At 35.3% G+C, this 21,877-nt stretch overlaps 2 protein-coding genes across 2 annotated transcripts in view; one reads left to right on the top strand and one right to left on the bottom strand.

Annotated features, from left to right (window-relative positions):
- Positions 1-21,877, bottom strand: part of LOC125871638 (kirola-like) — a 219,939-nt gene that overhangs the window by 70,753 nt on the left and 127,309 nt on the right. The window lies entirely within an intron of this gene.
- On the top strand, positions 5,422-17,992 carry LOC125871605 (AMP deaminase). The gene is made up of 20 exons (XM_049552235.1): positions 5,422-5,917; positions 8,672-8,829; positions 9,085-9,256; positions 10,186-10,364; positions 10,520-10,571; positions 10,688-10,815; positions 10,893-11,072; positions 11,157-11,224; positions 11,315-11,457; positions 11,847-11,908; positions 12,641-12,754; positions 13,264-13,404; positions 13,885-14,037; positions 15,565-15,618; positions 15,701-15,811; positions 16,017-16,190; positions 16,268-16,348; positions 16,969-17,067; positions 17,452-17,577; positions 17,658-17,992. The coding sequence occupies exons 1-19, from the start codon at positions 5,548-5,550 to the stop codon at positions 17,518-17,520; spliced, it is 2,508 nt and encodes an 835-aa protein (XP_049408192.1). The 5' UTR covers positions 5,422-5,547; the 3' UTR covers positions 17,521-17,577; positions 17,658-17,992.

Raw genomic sequence — 21,877 nt, 5'->3', positions numbered from 1 at the left:
TTTTATCTTTACATAGATAATCCCATGATATAAAATCCTATGTATTACTAATACCACCAAATGAGAGATATTAGTTATACATCCTATGATACCATGTAGGGTGTATAACTAATCCATGTATTAATTATACATAAGCTCAAAATTCCTACTAAATATAGTACTAAACATTACCATACATAATATATGAATTATTTCTCCTAATACTCCCTACCCAACGACCCCTAAAGGTTTTTAATTAGTTCCTAAATATTCAGGATGATTACATTCATGAAAAGGTTAAGATCTCTATCATATCACATAAAGTCTTACGTCTTTATCGTCAATCTTCGTAGCTTTTTACTAATTTGATCTCGTTGTTTCATTTCTAGTTTTCTCTTTCAAGGTTTTTTCCATCCTAGAGATTTCTATTCCGTCCCTTCATTTTGCTACTTGGTATCCCCTTCTCTCTTATTTATCTTTTCCTCTATCTTTGTTAAAATAAGGATAACAATATTTTTCAACGGCTCAAATTGAAATATCATAAAATTATTAGGGTACATATGATAAAATTTGCTCGACTTAGAGGCACGTCAAGATGTTTCTTGCAATAGATGAGTCTCTCCTAGGAACAAATGAAAGAAAAATAACAATTTTATCTTGGGATTCAACTAAGCCACAACTTTCATGTAAATCTATTCTTTCTTTTATTTAATATACTATAGAGTTTTTAACTTACTTCCTTAATATTCAAGATGATACATTCTTGAAAGGGACGAGGGCTCTACCCTATAGCATACATTATTACGCTCTTATCGTTAATCTTTGTGGCTTTTTACTAGTTTGATCTCACTACTTCATTCTTAGTTTTCTCTTTCAAGCTTCTTTTCATCTTGGAGATTTCTTCTCAGTCGGTACATTATGCTAGTTGGTGTCGCCTTCTTTCTTACTTATGGTCCATCCATCTTTATTAAAATAAGGATAACAATATTTCTCAACTGCTCGAATTGAAATATCATCAAACTAATAGAATACATATGATAAAACTTGGTCAACTTAGAGGCACATCAAGACGTTTCTTGAAATAGTTGGAGTCTCTCATGAACATAGCGAAAAAATAATAATAACTTTATCTTTAAAATTTAACTAAGTCACACAACAAGTATAATTCAATAACGTTCTATTTTTGAATATGTTATTTTATTTTTTGATCAATGTCTCTCAAATATTTTCAAAGGAAAGTGTTTTGAAGTGATTTTATTTAATTACAAGAATTATCTATATGACATAAGTTCTTGTAAGATAAAGTTTTCATCAAATAGCATTTATTAATAGGTGTTAGTGAAAAACTTACAATATAACAAAAAATACAAGATTACAATTGAAAATAAAAATGAAGAAATAAATCTCTTCAGGCTGAAGCGCGAATATCTCGTTCTCTTTAAGGAGATTCAAGCCCACTGCAACAAATGTTCTTCACTGGTCCATCAGTAGTCCTCTTGACTTGTCCCCTCCAGGATAATACAACCTTCACAAAGTATAACTCAACAACTCTAGACAAGAGTTAAGTCCAAAGCTCCACAAAAGAAACACCTCCCTTCAACTAATAAGAACTCTCTTTTTGACAAACCTTATGCACTCTATATTTTCTTTTATGTTGTGTGTCCCAAACCAAATGAAGACCACCAATACTATTTATACTACAAGAAGTCTTCCTAGCAATGAATAGGAAGATAATGGAGTAGTAAATAGTGAAGATAATGGTCTTAGGAGTTACATAGGTTACAAAGAATAATGGGAAATAAAACGTGAAATAAAGTGAGTGCATCCAATGCCACTAACAGGCAGAATGAAGAATGCCACTAACGGGCAGAATGTAGAGTTGCACAATGGCACAATAATGTGCACCAAATGAAAATGTCTGAAACGGCACAATCAATGTAATTAAGCCTCCTAATACATTGTTCCAAGGATAATGCAAAAGAGACTAACGTTCTGAAAATGGAATGTGCATCTTAACTATAATTGTATAATATTAAAATGCTCCAAAACCAACAATAAGTTTATGAATTTCAGAGAAAAACAATCAGGAACTTGATGGTCGTAACATCATCGTTAGCAAAACTCTAGAACACAGAAGTGGAGGTGATGGTGACAATTTCAGAGGTGGCAAACGTCATGGGGATAGTAATAGTGGTAGTGGCTATGAAGACGGCGACTACGAAGGTGATAGTGATGGTTACAGAGATGCAGACGTGAGGGAGGTCATGGTGGTGTCTACGGAGGTGGCCGACGTGAGGGTGGTGGTGACAGTAATGTCGGTAGATATAACGGTGGTTACCGTTATTAGTTAGATAGGTATGAATTAGGTCTATTGTTAATGACCTTTATATATATTAGTTTTAATTTTAATGTGGTTTAGGTGAATTAAGTGTTATTACTTTTTAATGGAGTTTGAGTTATTGTTCCTTATATTTGACTTTACGATACTGTGAATTTATATTTTGTGAAGTTTCATAAATCAAGTAAAATCACGACTTGCAAATAACCGTGCATCAATTTTATTTTTTTTATGAATTTTGTAAGATAAATATATTTTTATATAAATAAATAATCCAATAATATATAAACAAAATGAAGTTAAGCTTATGAATTCACATTGAATTAATCTTGAAATCAAAACTCTTATCGAATATATTATTTCTAAGTAATTAAAAAAATTATTGCAACAATCTATACCTCTCATACTCTACTACTTTCTTCTTTCAAGGAGTGGTGAAAGCATCTTAAACATGTTAGGCAATATTATAATTATATAGTAAACACAAAATATACTTTTTCTTATAATAGAATTTAACTACAGATGGTATAGTTATAACAATATATACTCATTTTTTATGATATGACTTTAATCCTACACCGGTATACTTATAAATATTTTCTAGTATATCATCCTACATTAATTGTGAATACTATTTAGAAAATCCCGCGTCTCTCTAGTTAATAAGAAAATTATTCGATGATCCAACATTGCATTGACAGTTGGTATGAGATCATTAGTTCATCTCACTATGACAATGCCAAACATCTTTTATGCAGAACTTATTCTATACGTCACACTCTATTTTTTCGTGTCATTTGATATACTTGTAGTTCTATAAATCAAGATTTTCTCTTCCATTATGATACACATATATATCTTGAAGGATATATTAATATAAATTGAGCTAGTTGTCTCTATTTTTACTGCCCCGTTACTAATTGATGCATACTTTTTGACACATTCTTAATATCTTGAAAATATAAGGTATAACCTCCTATATCTAAATCATATACAAAGGTTGAATATCGGCTATGTCAATAACACGTTCAAAATTTAATTAGCTACGACGTCTATTAGTTGAGCTTGGTGTTGCTATTTCTTCTCGTACAATATTACATGATAATAACAGTAGTGCAATTAAAGTAGCTATAAATCTGATGCAAAATGAAAAAAATAAAGCATATAAAGGTGGATAAACATTACATTTGAGAATTATCGTCGATCATCTCATCACTCTACAATACATTTCTTTTCATGATCAGTTTGTTAATTCGTTTACATAAACAATGGAACACGCACAACATCACTATCTTAACTTCAAGTTGCTACTGTATGATCCCGATATCAATTTACAGTAGATGTTAAAAATGCTATAATTATATGGTAATCACAAAATAGTCTCTTTCTTAAAATATGATGTAATTACAAATTGTATAATTATGACGGTATATATTGCTTTCTAGAATAAGGCTTAAGACTCTACATTTGTATAGCTATTAAAATTTCCTATTGTGTCATTCCAATTTAACAAAGAATAGTATTTAGAAAATCTCACGTCTCTAATAAATCTCTCTTAAAAAAGAACACCCTCTTAATGAAGTCTTAACATGTGAAATCATAGAAACATGATCCTTCTTCTTTGAAAAGAGCTTTTTAATTACCATCATATTAATAACAGGCAATAGCCATAAAAAAAATATCCCGATTTAATGAAAAACTCAAAAAAATTGCTTGTATCCGTTTATTGTTCCCCACCCTTTTTTACTTTAATTTTTTGAAGTTTCTTGATCAATTAAGAAATATAGTTCATTCTTTAAAAGAAGATATTTAGTACATTTATTTAATCTGATCTTTTTATTGTGGAAATTTAATCTACTTTTCCTCTTCTAATATAATTTTTTTTATACATTTATATTTTATGGAAGCATAATTTTTTCGTCTTCTCCAACAAACACTAAAAAGAAAGATTTCTTTTCATAAATTTTTCCCTAATCAATATTTATAAAAATGTGAAATGTTAGTCCTCAACTTTATTTTCAATACTTTTCATTCCCATTTTAGTAGTTTAATGAAAAACAATTTAAACCATCGCATAAGAAAATGAAATACTCCAGTTTCCATTAATATGCCGTACACCCCACGCCCCCTCCCCAAATCTCACTCCACTTAACTCATTTTCTCCTCGTCAATTTAAAAGTGAGGCCCTGAAAAAAAATAATATAAAATTTAAAAGTCAGGCATCCATTTTAGGCTCTTAATTGAAGGACCTAATATTTTAATAATTAATAATAAAATTAAGGGAATTTTCGTAAAAAATCATTATAATAAATTTAATTATGATTCATAATTATAATTTGTATATTTATATAGTCATATTTTAAGCTGTTTCTTTTGTATAATTTGCGGGTTTGTATAATTCACGAGTGAGTTTGTGTAACTCGCAGGTATGTTTGTATAATTGAACTATTTTTGTATAAACTTGAAATAACGAATTTATACAAACACAAACATCTAAACTTTAAATAGTTGTGCACATTATATTATACAAATATACAAACGTGCAAATTATACAAACTCGAAACCTAGCCCACATAATTATTACTGAATGTTGGTCGCGAGTGATAATTAACTAAAACACTATACCTATAATGACTAATTAACTAGTATATGTTTGTTTAACCATGTAATTTCCCATAAAATTATTATAAGCTTTTTTTAACAAAGTAATTTATACTATATCTTCTAATTTATTTACCTTTCTTTTTAGTTCGTTTCGAAATATTAAAGAATGATTTTTTTTTTTTATCAATTTTAAAATTTAACTTTCATATGATATGTTTAAAATCAGAAGATTAAAAAATATTTTTGTACTTATATATATATATCTTTCATTTAAGATTATAAAAAAAATAAAAAAAATTATTTATAAGGTGAGAGCTCATAGGAAATATATAAAAGAAAAAGTATAAAATAAATAAATAAATAACTTTTGTGTCTCAAAAATAAAAATAAGAATTAAAAATTAGGGCTTTTAGTTATCTTTGGCCTTGGCCCAGTAATTAGCTTGAACCGGCACGGTTTTATCTTTATAAATATTCAGCTTTAGCTTCACTTTTATCTTCACTCTTCTCTTCCAAAAACACATATTTTGTCTTTCTTATACATAGTCTCTCTCTAGCTCTACTAGTGAGTAGGGTTTCTCAGTTTCATTAGCTATCAGCTGTTGCTGCTTTACCTGAACAAACAAAATGGATGCACATACGGTTCATCTAGCGATGGCGGCACTAGTTGGAGCATCGATTGTAGCGGTATCCGCCTACTATATGCACCGAAAAACCCTAAATCAGTTACTAGAGTTTGCAAAAGCCATAGAAAAGGATAGGGACCCTGATGGCGTGGAAACGGAGGATGGCGGCGGCGGATACTCGAGGAACTACGCAGTGAAGAGGCGGAACCGTAGCCGGAGTAAAGGGAGTAATGGATATTATCGCGGTTCTTCTGCTTCATTTCCGGATGTGATGATGGCAAAATCAGGTGAGGTTGAGGAAAGGAGGAATGGTCCGATACATGTGGATTCTATTCCAGCCGGTTTACCCAGGCTTCATACTCTTCCTGAAGGTATGCTATGATGATTATACTTATTTAGTGTACTGGATATATGTTTGCTGCGGTATTTTTAGGTCAGTAACTTGTTTTCATTTTTGGAAATTGATCATTTTGTATTATGATACAGTGGAGGATATTCAAATGAGAATTACATGGTTGAAACATACTTGTCATTGCTGTTTTAATAATTTGTGCCAATTGGTCTATTATAAAGTTCGCGAGTTTTTTTAATTAATAGGTGGAATTAACAATTTGGTGTCTTTATTGTCCTGATGTTTGATGTTTGGGGCGGGATATTTTGATACTTGGTTCTTTAAAAAGAATAAGAAATCTTTTTAGTTTCCTTTTGAATTCGTGAGATGTTTCATTTTTTCAATTAAATCTGAACAATCTACTTTCATTTGTTTGCATAGAATAAACAACAACAATATACCCACAACTGGGATTTGGAAAGAGGGGTGTGTAAGCAACTTTACCCCTCCCTTGTGAAGGTGGAGATATTGATTTCAATAAACCATTGAGTCAAGTAAAGCATATCAAAATTAGAAAGAAAAGGAAATACAATAGTGAAGAAATCATATAAAAATTAAGGAGAAAAGAACGGCAACAACACAGCTAGTACGATAACCAAAGCAGAGGAAGCAACGTGTAGTAATATAATCTAAGAATAAGGTACTAGGGGAGCGTTAATAATAATACTGATGAGGGAAAATTAAATTTTGATATGGTTGCTCGGATTCATGCCCAGGTGTCCACAGTCACAACGTGGAATTCTTATCACTAAACTACAGCCATATGTTTCATTTGCATAGAATGATGGTGCATTATTATGTCAGGGATAAAGGAAGGAATCTTTTTTACATTTCTTGTTTGTTTTAAGAACCTATAATTATAATAGGGTGGAAGGGATGTAGATGACCTGTACTGATTTGGCGTGAATGTAAGCATAATTAATTGATTAATGGGAAATTTCCTCTTTAATCACATTTAGCACATAATGTGCTGATTACGTATAGAGTTTTCCAAAAGCTCGCCTTTTTGTTGACAAGAGAGATTCGCTCAAGAGGAAGTTTTTCCTCCACCTCTTACCTTGAAGTTGCGGGTTTGAGGTGCAAAGTTACTAACACAATTGATTCATGTGAAGAACAGATCTAGGTGACCATATCACAAAATATTTAGTTGTGGAGAAACTCAAAGATATTATCCATGTCATGCACAACATTTAGTTTATATCAAATAGAGAAGAATCAAACAAACATATTTACACTATGCAAAGATATCATACTCCTATTCCAGAGAGGATGACACTATTTCTTGTTAGTCCCTTAACAAAAAAAGAACACTTTTCAGATTTGAAACTAATTTCACTTGAAATTCCATTTAAACCTTAATGACAAGCTTTAATAGGCAAACATATTTAAGATCACAAGTTCTGGAAGTCTTTCTTTCTTTTTTAAATTCTATACTCAGTCAAAACTCAAAGTAGCAATTGTTTTGTTCTTTTCTGCACTAAAGACCATTTTAATGTACAAAGGAGTAATATGTAAAGTTTCCTGCTATCTGGATTTTGCTTCCCTTCCGGTTGAAAAAAAGTTGCCTCAAGGCATTAGGGTTTCAGTTGTTTTTAATAAGATTTAGATGCTTAAATGTTAATTTATATTTGAATAGATTAAGATATTATATTTCCAGCCATTAAATAATTAAAATTGTTTGTTTTGTAGCTTCTGAATGTGGATTAAATACATTTTTTAAACAATATAAATATTAGAGTTTGATTTTCGAACATCTTTCCATCTTTCCTGCAAAAAAAAGGAACTTTCTCCGAACATCTTTTTTTGGAGATGTAGTTACACTAGGCAGCTGTTTGGCTTTTGACATGCTACAAATTTGGAATGCAACCTTTATGAGCTTAGGTGTCAATTGTCATATACTATTGGTAAAGAAGATACTGAAAAAACCAAACGAGTTGCTAGTGACAATTTCTGTGGTGTGCGCTATCTTGAAAAAAACAAATGAGTTGCTAGTGACAATTGTGGTGCTATCTGCAATGACGAGGAAATTATCCTTCTTTACTATGGAAGATCTGCAGTAGCATAACCATTTTATGGGTGAAACGTTAATAGCCTAACTTTTTACTCAAGTGCAGTAGTAGTTTCTTTTTACATGGATACAATTGCCAGATATATGGAAAATGCTCAGGTACATCGTGTTGTCCTTAGTGTTTCCCACATCCCAGTACTTTTGAATACTGTAACTACAGTAATGCTAATAATGTCTTGCCATATGCTTACTCCATTATGTTACTTCCTAGAAGTAGATTCTTGAGTAGGAAGTAATTATAAAACTAATGAGGCCATTGATTATCCCTGATTTGAGTTCAATCAAGCATTTTTTAAGTAACTTATTTCTGCCTTATAAGACAGTGTCCTAACTCACATACAGTCATGATCTGAAGTTTGACATTACTGCAATCAGCTTTTTAAATGGAATCCAAGGAACGGAGAAATTTGCCTTGAGTGTGCTGTGTCCTGGTTATCATTCCCTAGATGCTTTAGTGATCCTATGACATACGAAAGAGGCATCGAAGATCTTGTTCCGGTATAAGTGTGTGTTTTTGTACTCGACTCTTCCCATATGTTTTGATTCAGAATCTGACAAGATATGTTGCTTATCTGTCTCTCTTTTTTGATTAGAACTGATCTCTACTTGAAGTCAAAGTTTTGCACTATGCCATGCTCACCTTTTTAAATTTTTTTTTTTTTGAAGGGAAATCAAGATCTACACATTCGCTTAGACCAACTTCTCCGAAGTCTCCAGTTGCAAGTGCAAGTGCATTTGAAAGTATAGAAGGATCAGATGAGGAAGACAATATTACGGGCACTACTAAACTTGACACTGCGTATCTACACACTAATGGGAATGCGGTACTGGTGGACTTCCTCCATTTTTTCTCCACTCTACCCCCCCCTCCCCACCCACACCCACACCCACACACAAAAAAATAAAACAAGAGCGGAAATAACCATCATACATCATGCTTTTCGATTCGAAGTATATTACTTAACCTGGAAAAATATATTTTAAGGTTTCATAATGACTGCAAGGACAATTTTGCTATGTTCTTCATGAACATATCGTTATTTTGATTATTTCTAACAATTTGCTAAATTGCTAAACAGGGCCAAGATGCAGACGGGGAACAAATAGCTGTGGCTGCAGCAGCAAGTATGATTCGCTCACACAGTATCTCTGGTGACTTGCACGGTGTTCAACCTGATCCAATAGCTGCAGATATTCTACGGAAAGAGCCAGAGCAAGAAACATTTGTACGACTGAAGATATCCCCTGGTGGTAATTTTCCCTTTTGTATTCCAGTCCTTGGCATGCTATCAAAGGTTCTTAAACCACTATACTTTTTTTGAATCTCGGAGACTCAGCATAGGATTTTTGTATTCAGAGAAAGCAAAATAACACTGAGTTAATACCTAGATGTGCATCATTTCAGCTTTTTCATTGGTAGCCTAAGATATGTCATGGTCACTCGAAGCATTGAGTGAAAATAAATCAGAAATAAGGTAAAGAAATGAGCTCTGTAGAAACATGTGGCCCAATTCCGCATATACCAAGTGAACCAGTGATCATAACTGAATGTGGGAAAAAACAGGAGGAGAGGCAACTTACTTTTATTGCCCATGAGAGGCTTTCCTATAAACACATAAAAAGTTTCCTTGTCAAGCATCATCATAGTACAATATATCAAAGGGCAAAATGAACATTCTTTGACTAGTATCTTGTCTCTCCTCTCTATAGTAGCCGATCTATATTGACTCTTTATATTCCTTTCTTGGGGCTCAAAGTATGCCCTTGCATAATCTGAGAAACTAAATCACCATGTTCATCTACTTTGTTATTTCTTTTTTGTTCTCTTTGTATTGGATAAGTTATGTTGCTGTAGTCTTATTGGGAATGAGCATTGAATTAGTGTACTATGTGCTACCTGAAACTTAAATGACTGATTGGCCAATTTGGAGTGTTTATACTGGTATCAGGAGTACTATATTGCTGTAGTCTTGATGAGAATATGTTCTCATTGTAGCATTCTCCAAATTTTGGATCTTGTTACCTAGTATGCAGAACAAAAAAAAACAAACTCCTTGTAAAAATAGGAAGTATACTTTCTGTACTGTAGCTGTTCCTTAGCAGTAAAAAAAGAGTAGTGATGTCTCTTGTATGTGTTAAAGGTTCCAGCATCCTTTAAATTTTGTTAATGCAATTTCTAGAGACACCATCTGCCGATGAAGCGGAAGTCTACCGAAACTTGCAAGTTTGTCTTGAAATGAGACAGAGTTATGTATTCAAGGAGGCTGTTGCTCCTTGGGTGAAGGAAGTAATCTCTGATCCATGCACCCCAAAGCCAAATCCAAATCCATTTGAATTTACTCCTGAAGGGAAATCTGATGTAAGTTTTTATGTGCAAGAAACACAACCATCACTATCATTAATGCTATATTTGTGGATATGGTACATGTTGCTACTACAATTTTATTTTCTAGAATAGATATGTGTCCTATTACTCGTGATTTCTGCTGATTAACTTCTTGATTACTTCTACAGCATTATTTTCAGATGGAAGATGGAGTTGTTCATGTATATGCAAATGAAGATTGTAAGCTTGGATAGCTCTTGTACTTCATTATTTCTACCTTTATAGTTCATAAGGACTATCTAATTCGTGGTCTATTCACTCTTAATGTCTGCCCCTCCCCCTTGCACTTGGACCAGCTACGGAGAAACTTTTTCCTGTTGCTGATGCTACTACCTTTTTCACCGACTTCCATCACATCCTCAAAGTAATAGCAGCTGGGAACATCCGGACTTTATGCCACCATCGCCTAGTGCTTCTGGAACAAGTATATACCTCCCTGCTCGCTTTTCTTTCAGATAATATGACATGTTAATTTGGTTATGACACTTGAGTTTTATCCAGAAATTCAATCTACATTTGATGCTTAATGCGGATCGAGAGTTCCTTGCTCAGAAAAGTGCACCTCATCGTGACTTCTACAATGTGAGGAAGGTTGATACACATGTTCATCACTCAGCATGCATGAATCAGAAACATTTGTTGAGATTTATCAAGTCAAAGTTGAGGAAGGAGCCTGATGAGGTAATTTTTTGTTTGTATTTCTTTGCTGATGTATGCTTCAGTTCTCTGATTCTCTAGACATCTAAAGCCCCTGATTTTCTTCAGGTTGTGATATTTCGCGATGGAACTTATATGACCTTAAAGGAAGTTTTTGAGAGCTTAGATTTGACTGGGTAAGAAAATAGTTTCTAGGAGTTGGTGTTTGAAAGATGATTTGACCTAGCTATTAACACGATCTCATGGTTTTACTCTTCGTTGAAAAGGTATGACCTCAATGTTGACCTGTTAGATGTTCATGCTGACAAAAGCACCTTTCATCGTTTTGACAAATTTAATCTGAAGTACAATCCCTGCGGTCAAAGTAGGCTGAGGGAAATTTTCCTTAAGCAGGATAATCTTATACAAGGTATTCTTGTCATATCTTTCAATTCTTTCTAGTTGGTCCTATCATCACTTTGTATTTATCTATAAAATCAAGCACAAGTTGTAGTGTGGTTTCAAAGTTATCAAGTAACTATCCTATCTTACCTGAACTTGGATATGGGTAAGCATCTGAATGTGTATGGCTATGTTTCTGGTATGGGTATGTTTAACTTTAGCAAATTCAAGTTTTTTCTTGAAGGATGTGCATTAAATATGCATAGCACCTACCCATGCCATACAAATTCAACTCAGATGAGTTGAGGAAAATAAAAAGTCCGCTTGATATTGGGTAACTCAGATAGTCTTATCCCAATTGAACTGACTTCCAATTTATTGAAGTTATTTAATGATGCTTTATTATTTCTGTTGCAGGTCGTTTTCTTGCTGAGCTGACTAAGCAAGTATTTTCTGATCTTTCTGCGAGCAAATATCAAGTAGGTTCATTTTTGTAAAGGTTCATTCTTGTAACTAATAACTGTAATCCTCTTTCCCCCTGTTTCATTACTCTCCTGACTATCACTAAAAACTAGTCTCTTATAACTTTATTATTGCCAAATGCAATCTGAAATATCTTTGTGAGCTTGGGGTGACTGTTGTTATGCCTCAGTCCAAATTGCATTGCACAAGTTTACAGGGATTGCAATACAATGTTTTTCTCTATTGTTATTAAAACATGACGGCATGACCAGAACGATGTTGTATCTAAAGGTACATTTAGTTAAAAAGAAGAACTATAAAATATTTCCCACGGTCGAGCCCTGTCCTTTCCAGTTTTTTATACGCAAAAAGCTCAAAAAGTGGCAAGGTCCATGGGACTTGAATAGAAAAATGGCAATTGAAACACACTTCTTTGAAGTAAAACGGATGCTAAAATTGTGATATTAGAAAAAAACCAAATGTGTGTAGCAGTCATATTCTGGTACCTGATATACAACTATGTTGATATTAGTTGTATTCCTCGAAGGTGAGATTCAAATAACCGACTGCTTCTGATTGGGATCACTTTGCGCCTTATTGTTTGCGCACATACTTCTATTAAGTGTGTGGCCATGAAGCAATAACTCCTCATGTCATATCACTTTAAGCAACAAAATGATGTCAGAATACACTGGTTTTGTCTGTCCTTTTCATTTGGCTTCTCTTAATCTTTATCCACTTTGTTGTAGATGGCAGAATACAGGATATCAATATACGGCCGAAAGATGAGCGAGTGGGACCAACTTGCTAGCTGGATAGTGAACAATGAACTGTACAGCGAGAATGTTGTCTGGTTGATTCAGGTATGATGCAATTGCTGGTCAATTGTAAGCATATTTTGGTTGTCACGTCTTAACTAGTTGTGACTTTGAATTGGAGCTGGCACATTTCTCATGATCTATGCCACTCTTTCTCTGGTTAGTCTCTTAGGGGAATGTAAAAGCATATGAGTTCCTTGTGTCTATTTCCAATTAGTTTAGATGATATATGTGCAATTACAAGGAGGCATGTGATTGAGGTAAGATCATGAAAACTGTCTAAATATAATCTTAACCTTCAATCTTAATCTGACTAAACTAAGATTCCTAAGATTGAAAATTAAGATTCACAACTTGGTAAACTTGGATTAGGCAGATAACCTTCAAAATAGCACTTCAGTTATCTTACGCTAGATCGTCTTAATCCATTTAGTGACTTAGTTTTATTTCTGTCAATAGTGACCATTTAACTTTCATTTGTATGAAGGGATGGATGGGAAAGATTTTGTACTTCTTTTTTTGTTGTTCTTATTCTATGCTTTCTTTGTCTCCAGCTTCCGAGACTGTATAACATATACAAAGAAATGGGGATTGTGACATCATTTCAAAATATCCTTGACAACATCTTTCTGCCCTTGTTTGAGGTCACTGTTGACCCAGATTCACATCCCCACCTGCACATCTTCTTGAAGCAGGTATGATTTACTAACTTTTGAATTATCTTCCTTGTATTTACTGACGGGACATGCTCGGTCCACGTTCGGTTGAGGACTAAAGATTTTGGTTGTCAAGTTCGAGTCAGACTTGTGATGCGTATTTTAGGAAGTACCAAGACTGCTCCTATGGTAGTACGTGTTGGGATCGAGTTGGATATGATCAAGCGTAGTTGTATTTCCTATTTATTTTTCTCTTCCCTCCATTCTGTGATATCAGGGAACACATCTACATTTGGCGAATATAAAGATCTTTGTTGAATACACTTTAAAATAAAGTAGATGACCTAAAATATTATTGTGAAGGAAAAAAGAAAATGGTATATAAGATATAGCTGTGGCAGCATGTTTCTTCAATTTCAATGCGCTGCCTTTGGAATTATTTACAACTATCATCCACTTCTTTCTATCCTTTAATCACAATATGTTGTTACTTGCATGTCTTGTTCTGTTATCTTAAAGGTTGTTGGATTGGATTTGGTGGATGATGAAAGCAAACCAGAAAGAAGGCCTACCAAACACATGCCTACACCTGCTCAATGGACTAACGTATTCAATCCTGCATTCTCATACTATGTCTACTATTGTTATGCTAATCTCTACACCCTGAACAAGGTTCGTAAGTTACTTCAGTTCTATTTCTTCCTTTCCGCTTTTATTCCTGTCATCAATCACTTCCTTCTCTGATTGGAAACAGACAATAGTGCTACAACCTTTTCATAATTATCTTGCATTTGTGGTTGCTTTGGTGATAGATTGATGAAATGGACAGTGGTAGAATTAGTTTGAATGGACCACAATGTATGAAGCAGTATCTTATTTGCTAAATGAACCTAGCTGAGGCATTATGAGTAAGCAGTTATGCATTTGGATAGATTGAAACTGATAATACATAGGAAGTGTGGTTGGTAAAAAAGTATTTTAAAATGACTCAAATATCCTTAAAGCTATTTAAAAATATAAATTTCGAGGTATTTTTTACATAAAAAGGGTTGTTTGACAGAAATAAAAAGAATAGGGAGTTAATTGAAAGTTATATTTTAGGAGGAGTATTTCAAAGATTACAAAAGGTTTTAGGGATGAAACAGTCAAAGGTTTGGTCAAACCAAAAGTTCTCATAAGCTTTTAAACCATAAGTCAGGAAGTGACAACGGATGGATTTTGGTTTACAAGCTCGTGACGTATAAGCACTTTTGGTGTTGCCAAATGCATAGATAAGACAAAAAATGCTTATAAGCTAGTTTGACCAACTTATAAGCTTTAACCAAACACCCTCTGGGTTTTCTGCATAAATGTGTATTGTCATGAAATATATATTTTTTGGACATGAATGTTTGGGAAAAACAAACGCATGTATGCATGCAGTATGCCAAATAGCCGAAAACCTACTAAAAGATGTGGTTTTATACAAATGAAACCCAATCTTCTCTACCTACAAGGGCCTCATGGGTGCTTAAAAAGGAAATAAGGATAAAAGGCTACTCCTCAACCATACAGAATTCATCTCTTATCTCTTCAAAAGTCTCCTATTTCTTTCTCCAGACAGCCCACATAAGTGTTAGTGGAGCAACATTCCTAGCATTGCGGCTTCTCTTCTGTTTATCACAATTTTGGCTAAATAGTAGCACTTTCAGTGTCTGGCATCATTCAATGTTTCAAACCATGTCAGTATTTCTCATAAAATGCTGTCGGTACAACATTTGCTGATTGCTTGAGAAAGATGGTGAGAAACACATATTTAAGATCATTTAAGTAAAAGGAAGGTTGTTTAGAGTCTAGAGACGGTCTGTCTCAGCTATACTTTGAGATAGCATTCTATTTCTTTTTTGGTCCTCGTCTTTTATTTTTTGACGTGTAGGAAAAAAAACTCAATTGTTATAATCGTGTTTCTGTTTCATGGTTGTTAAAGGAAGTTGGGATGGTTTCATATTGCCTCATTTGCAAATCCATTCACACTACAGGGATTTGGTCCTAGTCTACTATGAATGTGTTGCAAGTTCAGGATCACAGCTCTAGGTTTGTCTACCACAATATTTGATAGGGAAATGGTTGCTCTACCACATACAGATATCTTGTTGATATTTTTGCTCTTTAACGCTTTTCATATGTTCAGTTCTGACCCTTTCGAACTTTATATCTCAGTTGCGTGAGTCAAAAGGCATGACGACCATCAAATTCCGGCCACATTCTGGGGAGGTAGTCACTCAGGCATATCATTATAGTATGTGTTAATTACGAGTTACTTTTGTTTGATGATTAGATGTTTTACTATCTACAGGCTGGAGATATTGACCACCTTGCCGCAACATTTTTAACATCTCATAATATTGCTCATGGTATCAATTTGAGAAAGTCTCCGGTTCTTCAATACTTATATTACTTGGCTCAGGTAAATGAAGAGATTGAAGTGAATTTTTTGTGGTCATGTGAAAATGTTATTTTTTTTAGCCGAGGGTATATCAAAAACAACCTCTCTACCCTACAAAGGTAGGAATAAGGTCTACGTACACCTCATTCTCCCCAGGCCCCACTTGTGGCAATATGCTGTTGTTGTGTGTGTTTTCTGTTTATTAATCATGACCTGTTGTTGTCAGATTGGTTTGGCAATGTCTCCTCTTAGTAACAATTCTTTATTTTTGGACTACCATCGGAATCCTTTGCCCATGTTCTTCTTGAGGGGCCTGAATGTTTCTCTTTCAACGGATGATCCTTTGCAAATTCACTTAACAAAAGAAGCTCTGGTTGAAGAGTATAGTATAGCTGCGTCAGTGAGTATTCTTTGTTCTTGGCTGAAAGACTTGATGATGTCACTTTGTCAAGGGGTTTAATTGTTTTCGCCATGCAGGTTTGGAAGTTGAGTGCATGTGATTTATGTGAGATCGCCCGCAATTCAGTTTACCAGTCCGGTTTCTCACATGCGCTAAAGGTTTGTGTATCTCCTAAAAAATTTAATTGCTAATAGCATGGTACTCTGATCCCAGCTCTCAATATTCAGCAAGCTCATGCCTTTTCACAATTGCTAGCTACCAATCTCCGCTTTCACCAATTTTCATTAATCAGTAGATGCACACTTCCAATGTTTGTAGATCCACATGGATGCCTCGAAGTGCAATGCATCTAACTGAAATCTCATATGTCTATGTTTTTATGTAAACCATATTGCTAGTAGAGAGTTCCATTAGGGGTCGCCTTCATGTTACCTTTCTCAAAAGAAAAAAAAACATTCCATTAGGGGCACCCTTTTATTCGTTGTCACTGTGCTCATTTACTGTTTCTTGTTGTTAGGATGAGTACATGGAATATTGAGGTTCAGTAGTGAACTTGTAATTGTTTGATTGCAATCATGTTCTGGTTTTCCATGTTTCCTTTTTGGGTTTGGGTGTTGATTCTCTGGCTTTTGGAATCGATGACACTTTCTGCATATTTTACTTGTTTTCCTTCTATTGCTTATCTTACCTAAATTGCTGGTGTGTGCTAATCCCCCGGTTGGGAATTTTGATGCTTGTGTATGTGTTTTTTCCTGACATATTCCACTTCTATGCTTAGTCCCACTGGATTGGGAAGGAGTATTACAAGAGAGGACCAGATGGAAATGATATTCATAGGACAAATGTGCCTCATATCAGGCTTGAATTCCGCGATATGGTAAGTGCTTATTTCTGTAGTATATAAAGTTCCTCAATTTAGATCCTCTAAGTGGAGAATTGTATTGGAATTCTACCTGTAAAAACTCCTTTCTAACGTTCATTGCACCTTATTGGATGAGGGAATTATTTGTTCTCTAGAAGTAGCTTGAAGATTGTGATTCTCCTCAACTAGAATTTGCATCTTATGGTGTTGGCAGAAAAGTACTGATCTTTGTTCTTGTTATTCTTTTTTCAGTTGAAAATTGTAAAACAAAATTTTCATACTGCGATGTTTCTATTTATTTGATATTTGGGTTTTAAGATACTCTCTATTGACATGAATCTTTAGTCTTTTAAACAGTTAAAACCCTGTATTTAACCTATAAAACTTCATTGTTCCTAGATATGGAGGGAGGAGATGCAACAGGTTTATCTAGGCAAGGCTGTATTTCCTTCATTTGTTGACCCATGATCTGCATTGCTAATGCATTTATATCAGACAAAGAGTATACGTTCAGAATATCTGGGGGTAAGGAACAATTGGAAGTTCTTGTCACCAATCACCACGGCTTTACGTATAATATTGATCAATTTTTTCAATTTCTGCAGGCTTGGCCATCCAGCGACTCTAGAAAGCTTCTCCACCATGAGATATATCTAGAATTTGGATGTTGAGGGGAAAATAAGGTTTGATGAATGCTAGACCTTATTATTCAATAAGAGTGATCTATGAAGACTGGTAATTGAGGAAGCAACTGGAGCTCTAGCATATATATAGCACAACTGCAAAGCAATCCACTATCTGAATAAGGAATTATGTATAATATATCCTAGTGGTAGGTTAACAAACTTTAGATGCATTGTAAGATGAATTCTGAATGTTGCATGGTCCAGTTGTACCATATTTTGACATGTTGGCTAAAATAAAGAGATTGATTGCGCCATTTTTCATTTCTCTACCCTTTTGGGTGCAGAGTTGCAAAGCTGTTGTTTGGGAACAAGGTAGCGTTGGATTGTGATTAGAACTATTTTTTGATGTTGGTTTCTCTTTTTTGTTATGTTGTTTGTACAAGGGGTTCTCCCAATTGTTACTAATAATGAATGACCAAAAGAGAGTGAACATTAAATTGTGAATTAATCAATTCTAATGGAAATAAAATGCATATATTTTTTTTTTCAAGTATGAAGAGATATAATCTATATGAAAAATGACAAAAGACGCCTTGAAAATAATTTAAAGTATTTTAGATTTATGAAATTTGAAATGGAGGAAGCTTGAAAATTAATTAAATAGTGGAGGCTCAAAATTGGGTGTCAACACTATATATAATATTAGCAAAATGGTCCGGTGGATCCTTGTTCTTGTATGAGTTTGTATTGTGAATTCTTTTACTTATTTGTTTGTCAATTGAATCCTTGAACTCAATAAAACACAATTTAACAAACCCCTCTGACCATTGACCATTCTTATGTGGCATTAGATGTTTGAGTTGGCAAAAGCGTGTAACTACACGCCTATTAAGGCGAGTGAGGAACATTTTTACTTAAAAAAATATTAAAAATTATAAAAAAAATAATTTTTAAACCATTAATTAACAAAATCCTTCTTCATCCATTACACCTCCTTTTTAGCCATATCCATCCCCTGCCCAACCCCTTTTCTTTCTTTTCCACAATCTATTTTCATCTAGATGATCTTGAGCATCTCCTTGAGTCCACTAATTCACCGACGAAGGGAGAGAGTGGCACTGGTGGTGCTCGCCGGACACCACTGATACGCAGTGGAGGGAGAGAGAGAGAGAGGTGCGGCTGGTCAGCGAAGAGGAGAACGAAGCGGGTGAGGGTGCGAGGATCTAACCATGGCGGCGAAAATGGTGATAGTGTGCGGTGGAGATGAAGGTGAAAATGGTGATGGTGTTCGGCTAGATCTGGAGCGGTGGCTTAGGTTGTTGGTTTTGTGGAGGTTGGAGGAGGAAAGGAAAATGGTGATAATGTGCGACTGAGATGAAGGCAGAAAAAATATGCGTGGTTTCGCCGACAAAAATGGCGACGACGGCGACGGCTTGGGCATGAAACAGTGGGAATTGGAGAAGATGTAATGGTTTTACTTTAAAAAATATAATTAAACTTTTATTATTTTACCTTTAATTAAACAATTTTGATAAATAATTTTTTAAAAAATATGACATGACATTAATATATCTGATGTGGATATGACATGTCATTTATGTAAAGGAAAGTGAGCTACACACATGGTTGGAAGGGTTTAAAAGACTCATTTTTATTGAGAGGTAAAAGAGGGGGTTTACCTGCTCTGGCGCTCGTTTGATCTTGAAAATGGGCCGTTTTGGCCGTCAAGGCCAACTAGCTCCATAGGTAAGGTCTTAACGGACGTCCAGGTAAAATTTTGGCAAAAATGAGGTGGGAATTCTAGATCACCAAAAAATTCGTGGACTATATCACATGAAGATAGGTAAAATTGGGGGTTTACCTGCTCTAGGGATCGTTTGACCTTGAAAATGGACCATTTTGTCCATGAGGGCCAACTGGCACCATATGTAAGGTCTTAACGGACGTCCAGGTAAAATTTTATCAAAAATGAGGTCGGAATTCCGGATCAACAAAAATTCGTGGACTATAGCACACGAAAATCGGTAGAATGGGGTGGTTTACCTGCTCTAGGACTCGTTTGACATTGAAAATAAGCCATAATGGCCGTGACGACCAACTCGCACCATAGGTAAGGTCTTAACTGACGTCCAGGTAAAATTTTGGACAAAATGAGGTCGTAATTCTGGATCACCAAAAATCTGTGGACTATAGCACACGAAAATCGGTAGAATGGGGTGGTTTACCTGCTTTAGGACTCGTTTGACCTTAAAAATGGGCCATTTTGGCCGTGAGGGCCAACTGGCACCATAAGTAGGGTCTTAACGACGTCTAGATGAAATTTTAGCAAAAATGAGGTCGGAACGAAAATCGGCAAAATGTGGGGTTTACCTGCTCTAGGCCTCTTTTGACCTTGAAAATGGGTCGTTTTGGCCGTGAGGGCCAACTGGCCCCATATATAAGGTCTTAACGGACGTCCAAGTAAAATTTTGGCAAAAATGAAGTCGGATTCTGTATCACCAAAAATGATGGTGAACTATAGCACACGTAAATCGGCAAAATGGGGGTTTATCTGCTCTACGACTCGTTTGACCTTGAAAATGGGCCATTTTGGCCGTGAGGGTCGGAATTCCGGATGACCAAAAATTTCTTGGAATATAGCACACGAAAATTGGTAAAATGGGGGGATTTACCTGCTCTAGGGCTCGTTTGACCTTGAAAATGGGTCATTTTGGCCATGAGGGCCAACTGGCTCCATATATAAGGTCTTTACGGATGTCCAGGTAAACTTTTTGCAAAAATGAGGTTGAAATTCCAGATAACCAAAAAATCCGTGGACTATAGCACACGAAAATGGGCCATTTTGGACGTGAGGGACAATTGGCTCCGTAGATAAGGTCTTAACGGACGTCCAGGTAAAATTTTGGAAAAAAATCAGGTCGGAATTTCGGATCACCAAAAAGTCCGTGGACTATTATAGCACACGAAAATCGGTAAAATGGGGGGTTTTCCTGCTCTAGGGCTCGTTTGACCTTGAAAATGGTCCATTCTGGTTGTAAGGGCCAACTGGCTCCATAGATAAGGTCTTAACGTACGTCTAGGTATAATTTTGGCAAAAATGAGGTCGGAATTTCGGATCACCAAAAAATCTGTGGACTATAGCACACGAAAATCGGTAAAATGGGGGGTTTACCTTCTCTAGGGCTCGTTTGACCATGAAAATGGATCGTTTTGGCCGTGAGGGCAAATTGTCCCCATAAGTAAGGTCTTAACGGATGCCCAGGTAAAATTTTGGCAAAAATGAGCTTGGAATTTCGAATAACCAAAAAATCCGTGGACTATAGCACACGAAAATCGGTAACATGGGGGGTTTACCTGCTCTAGGGCTCGTTTGACCTTGAAAATGGGCCATTTTGGTCGTGAGGGCAAACTGGCTCCATAGATTAGGTTTTAACGGACGTCCAGGTAAAATTTTGGCAAAAATGAGGTCGAAATTCTGGATCACCAAAAAATCTGTGGACTATAGCACACGAAAATCAATCAAATGGGGGGTTTACCTGCTCTAGGGCTCGTTTGACCTTGAAAATGGGTCATTTATGCCGTGAGGGCCAACTGTCCCCATAAGTAAGGTCTTAACGGATGCCCAGGTAAAATTTTGGCAAAAATGAGGTCGGAATTCTGGATCACCAAAAAATCCGTGGACTATAGCACACGAAAATCGGTAAAATGGGGGGTTTGCCTGCTCTATGGCTCTTTGACCTTGAAAATGGGCCATTCTGGCCGTGAAGGCCAACTGGCTCCATAGATAAGGTCTTAACTGACGTCCAGGTAAAATTTTGTCAAAAATGAGGTCGAAATTCCGGATCACCAAAAAATCCGCGGACTATAGCACACGAAAATCGGTAACATGGGGGGTTTACCTGCTCTAGGGCTCGTTCGACCTTGAAAATGGGCCATTTTAGCCGTGAGGGCGAACTGGATCCATAGGTATGGTCTTAACGGACATCTAGGTAGAACTTTGGCAAAAATGAGGTCGACATTTTGGATAACCAAATAATTTGTGGACTATAGCACACGAAAATTGGTAAGATGGGGGGTTTACCTGCTCTAGGGCTCGTTTGACCTTGAAAATGTGCCATTTTAGCCGTGAGGGCCAACTGGCTCCATAGATAAGATCTTAACGAACATCCGGGTATAATTTTGGCAAAAATAAGGTCGGA

Source organism: Solanum stenotomum, chromosome 7, assembly GCF_019186545.1.
Source record: "Solanum stenotomum isolate F172 chromosome 7, ASM1918654v1, whole genome shotgun sequence".
In the NCBI taxonomy this organism is placed as follows: domain Eukaryota; kingdom Viridiplantae; phylum Streptophyta; class Magnoliopsida; order Solanales; family Solanaceae; genus Solanum; species Solanum stenotomum.
This window is presented reverse-complemented; position numbering and strand designations above follow the sequence as displayed.

What these genes read in the sequence shown, in the direction of transcription:
- LOC125871605 (XM_049552235.1), top strand. Translation starts at nt 5,548, where the DNA reads ATGGATGCACATACGGTTCATCTAGCGATGGCGGCACTAGTTGGAGCA. An exon ending in ACTGAAGATATCCCCTGGTG is followed by an intron (nt 9,257 to 10,185) that starts GTAATTTTCCCT and finishes TGCAATTTCTAG; the next exon opens with AGACACCATCTGCCGATGAA. An exon ending in CTCCTGAAGGGAAATCTGAT is followed by an intron (nt 10,365 to 10,519) that starts GTAAGTTTTTAT and finishes TTACTTCTACAG; the next exon opens with CATTATTTTCAGATGGAAGA.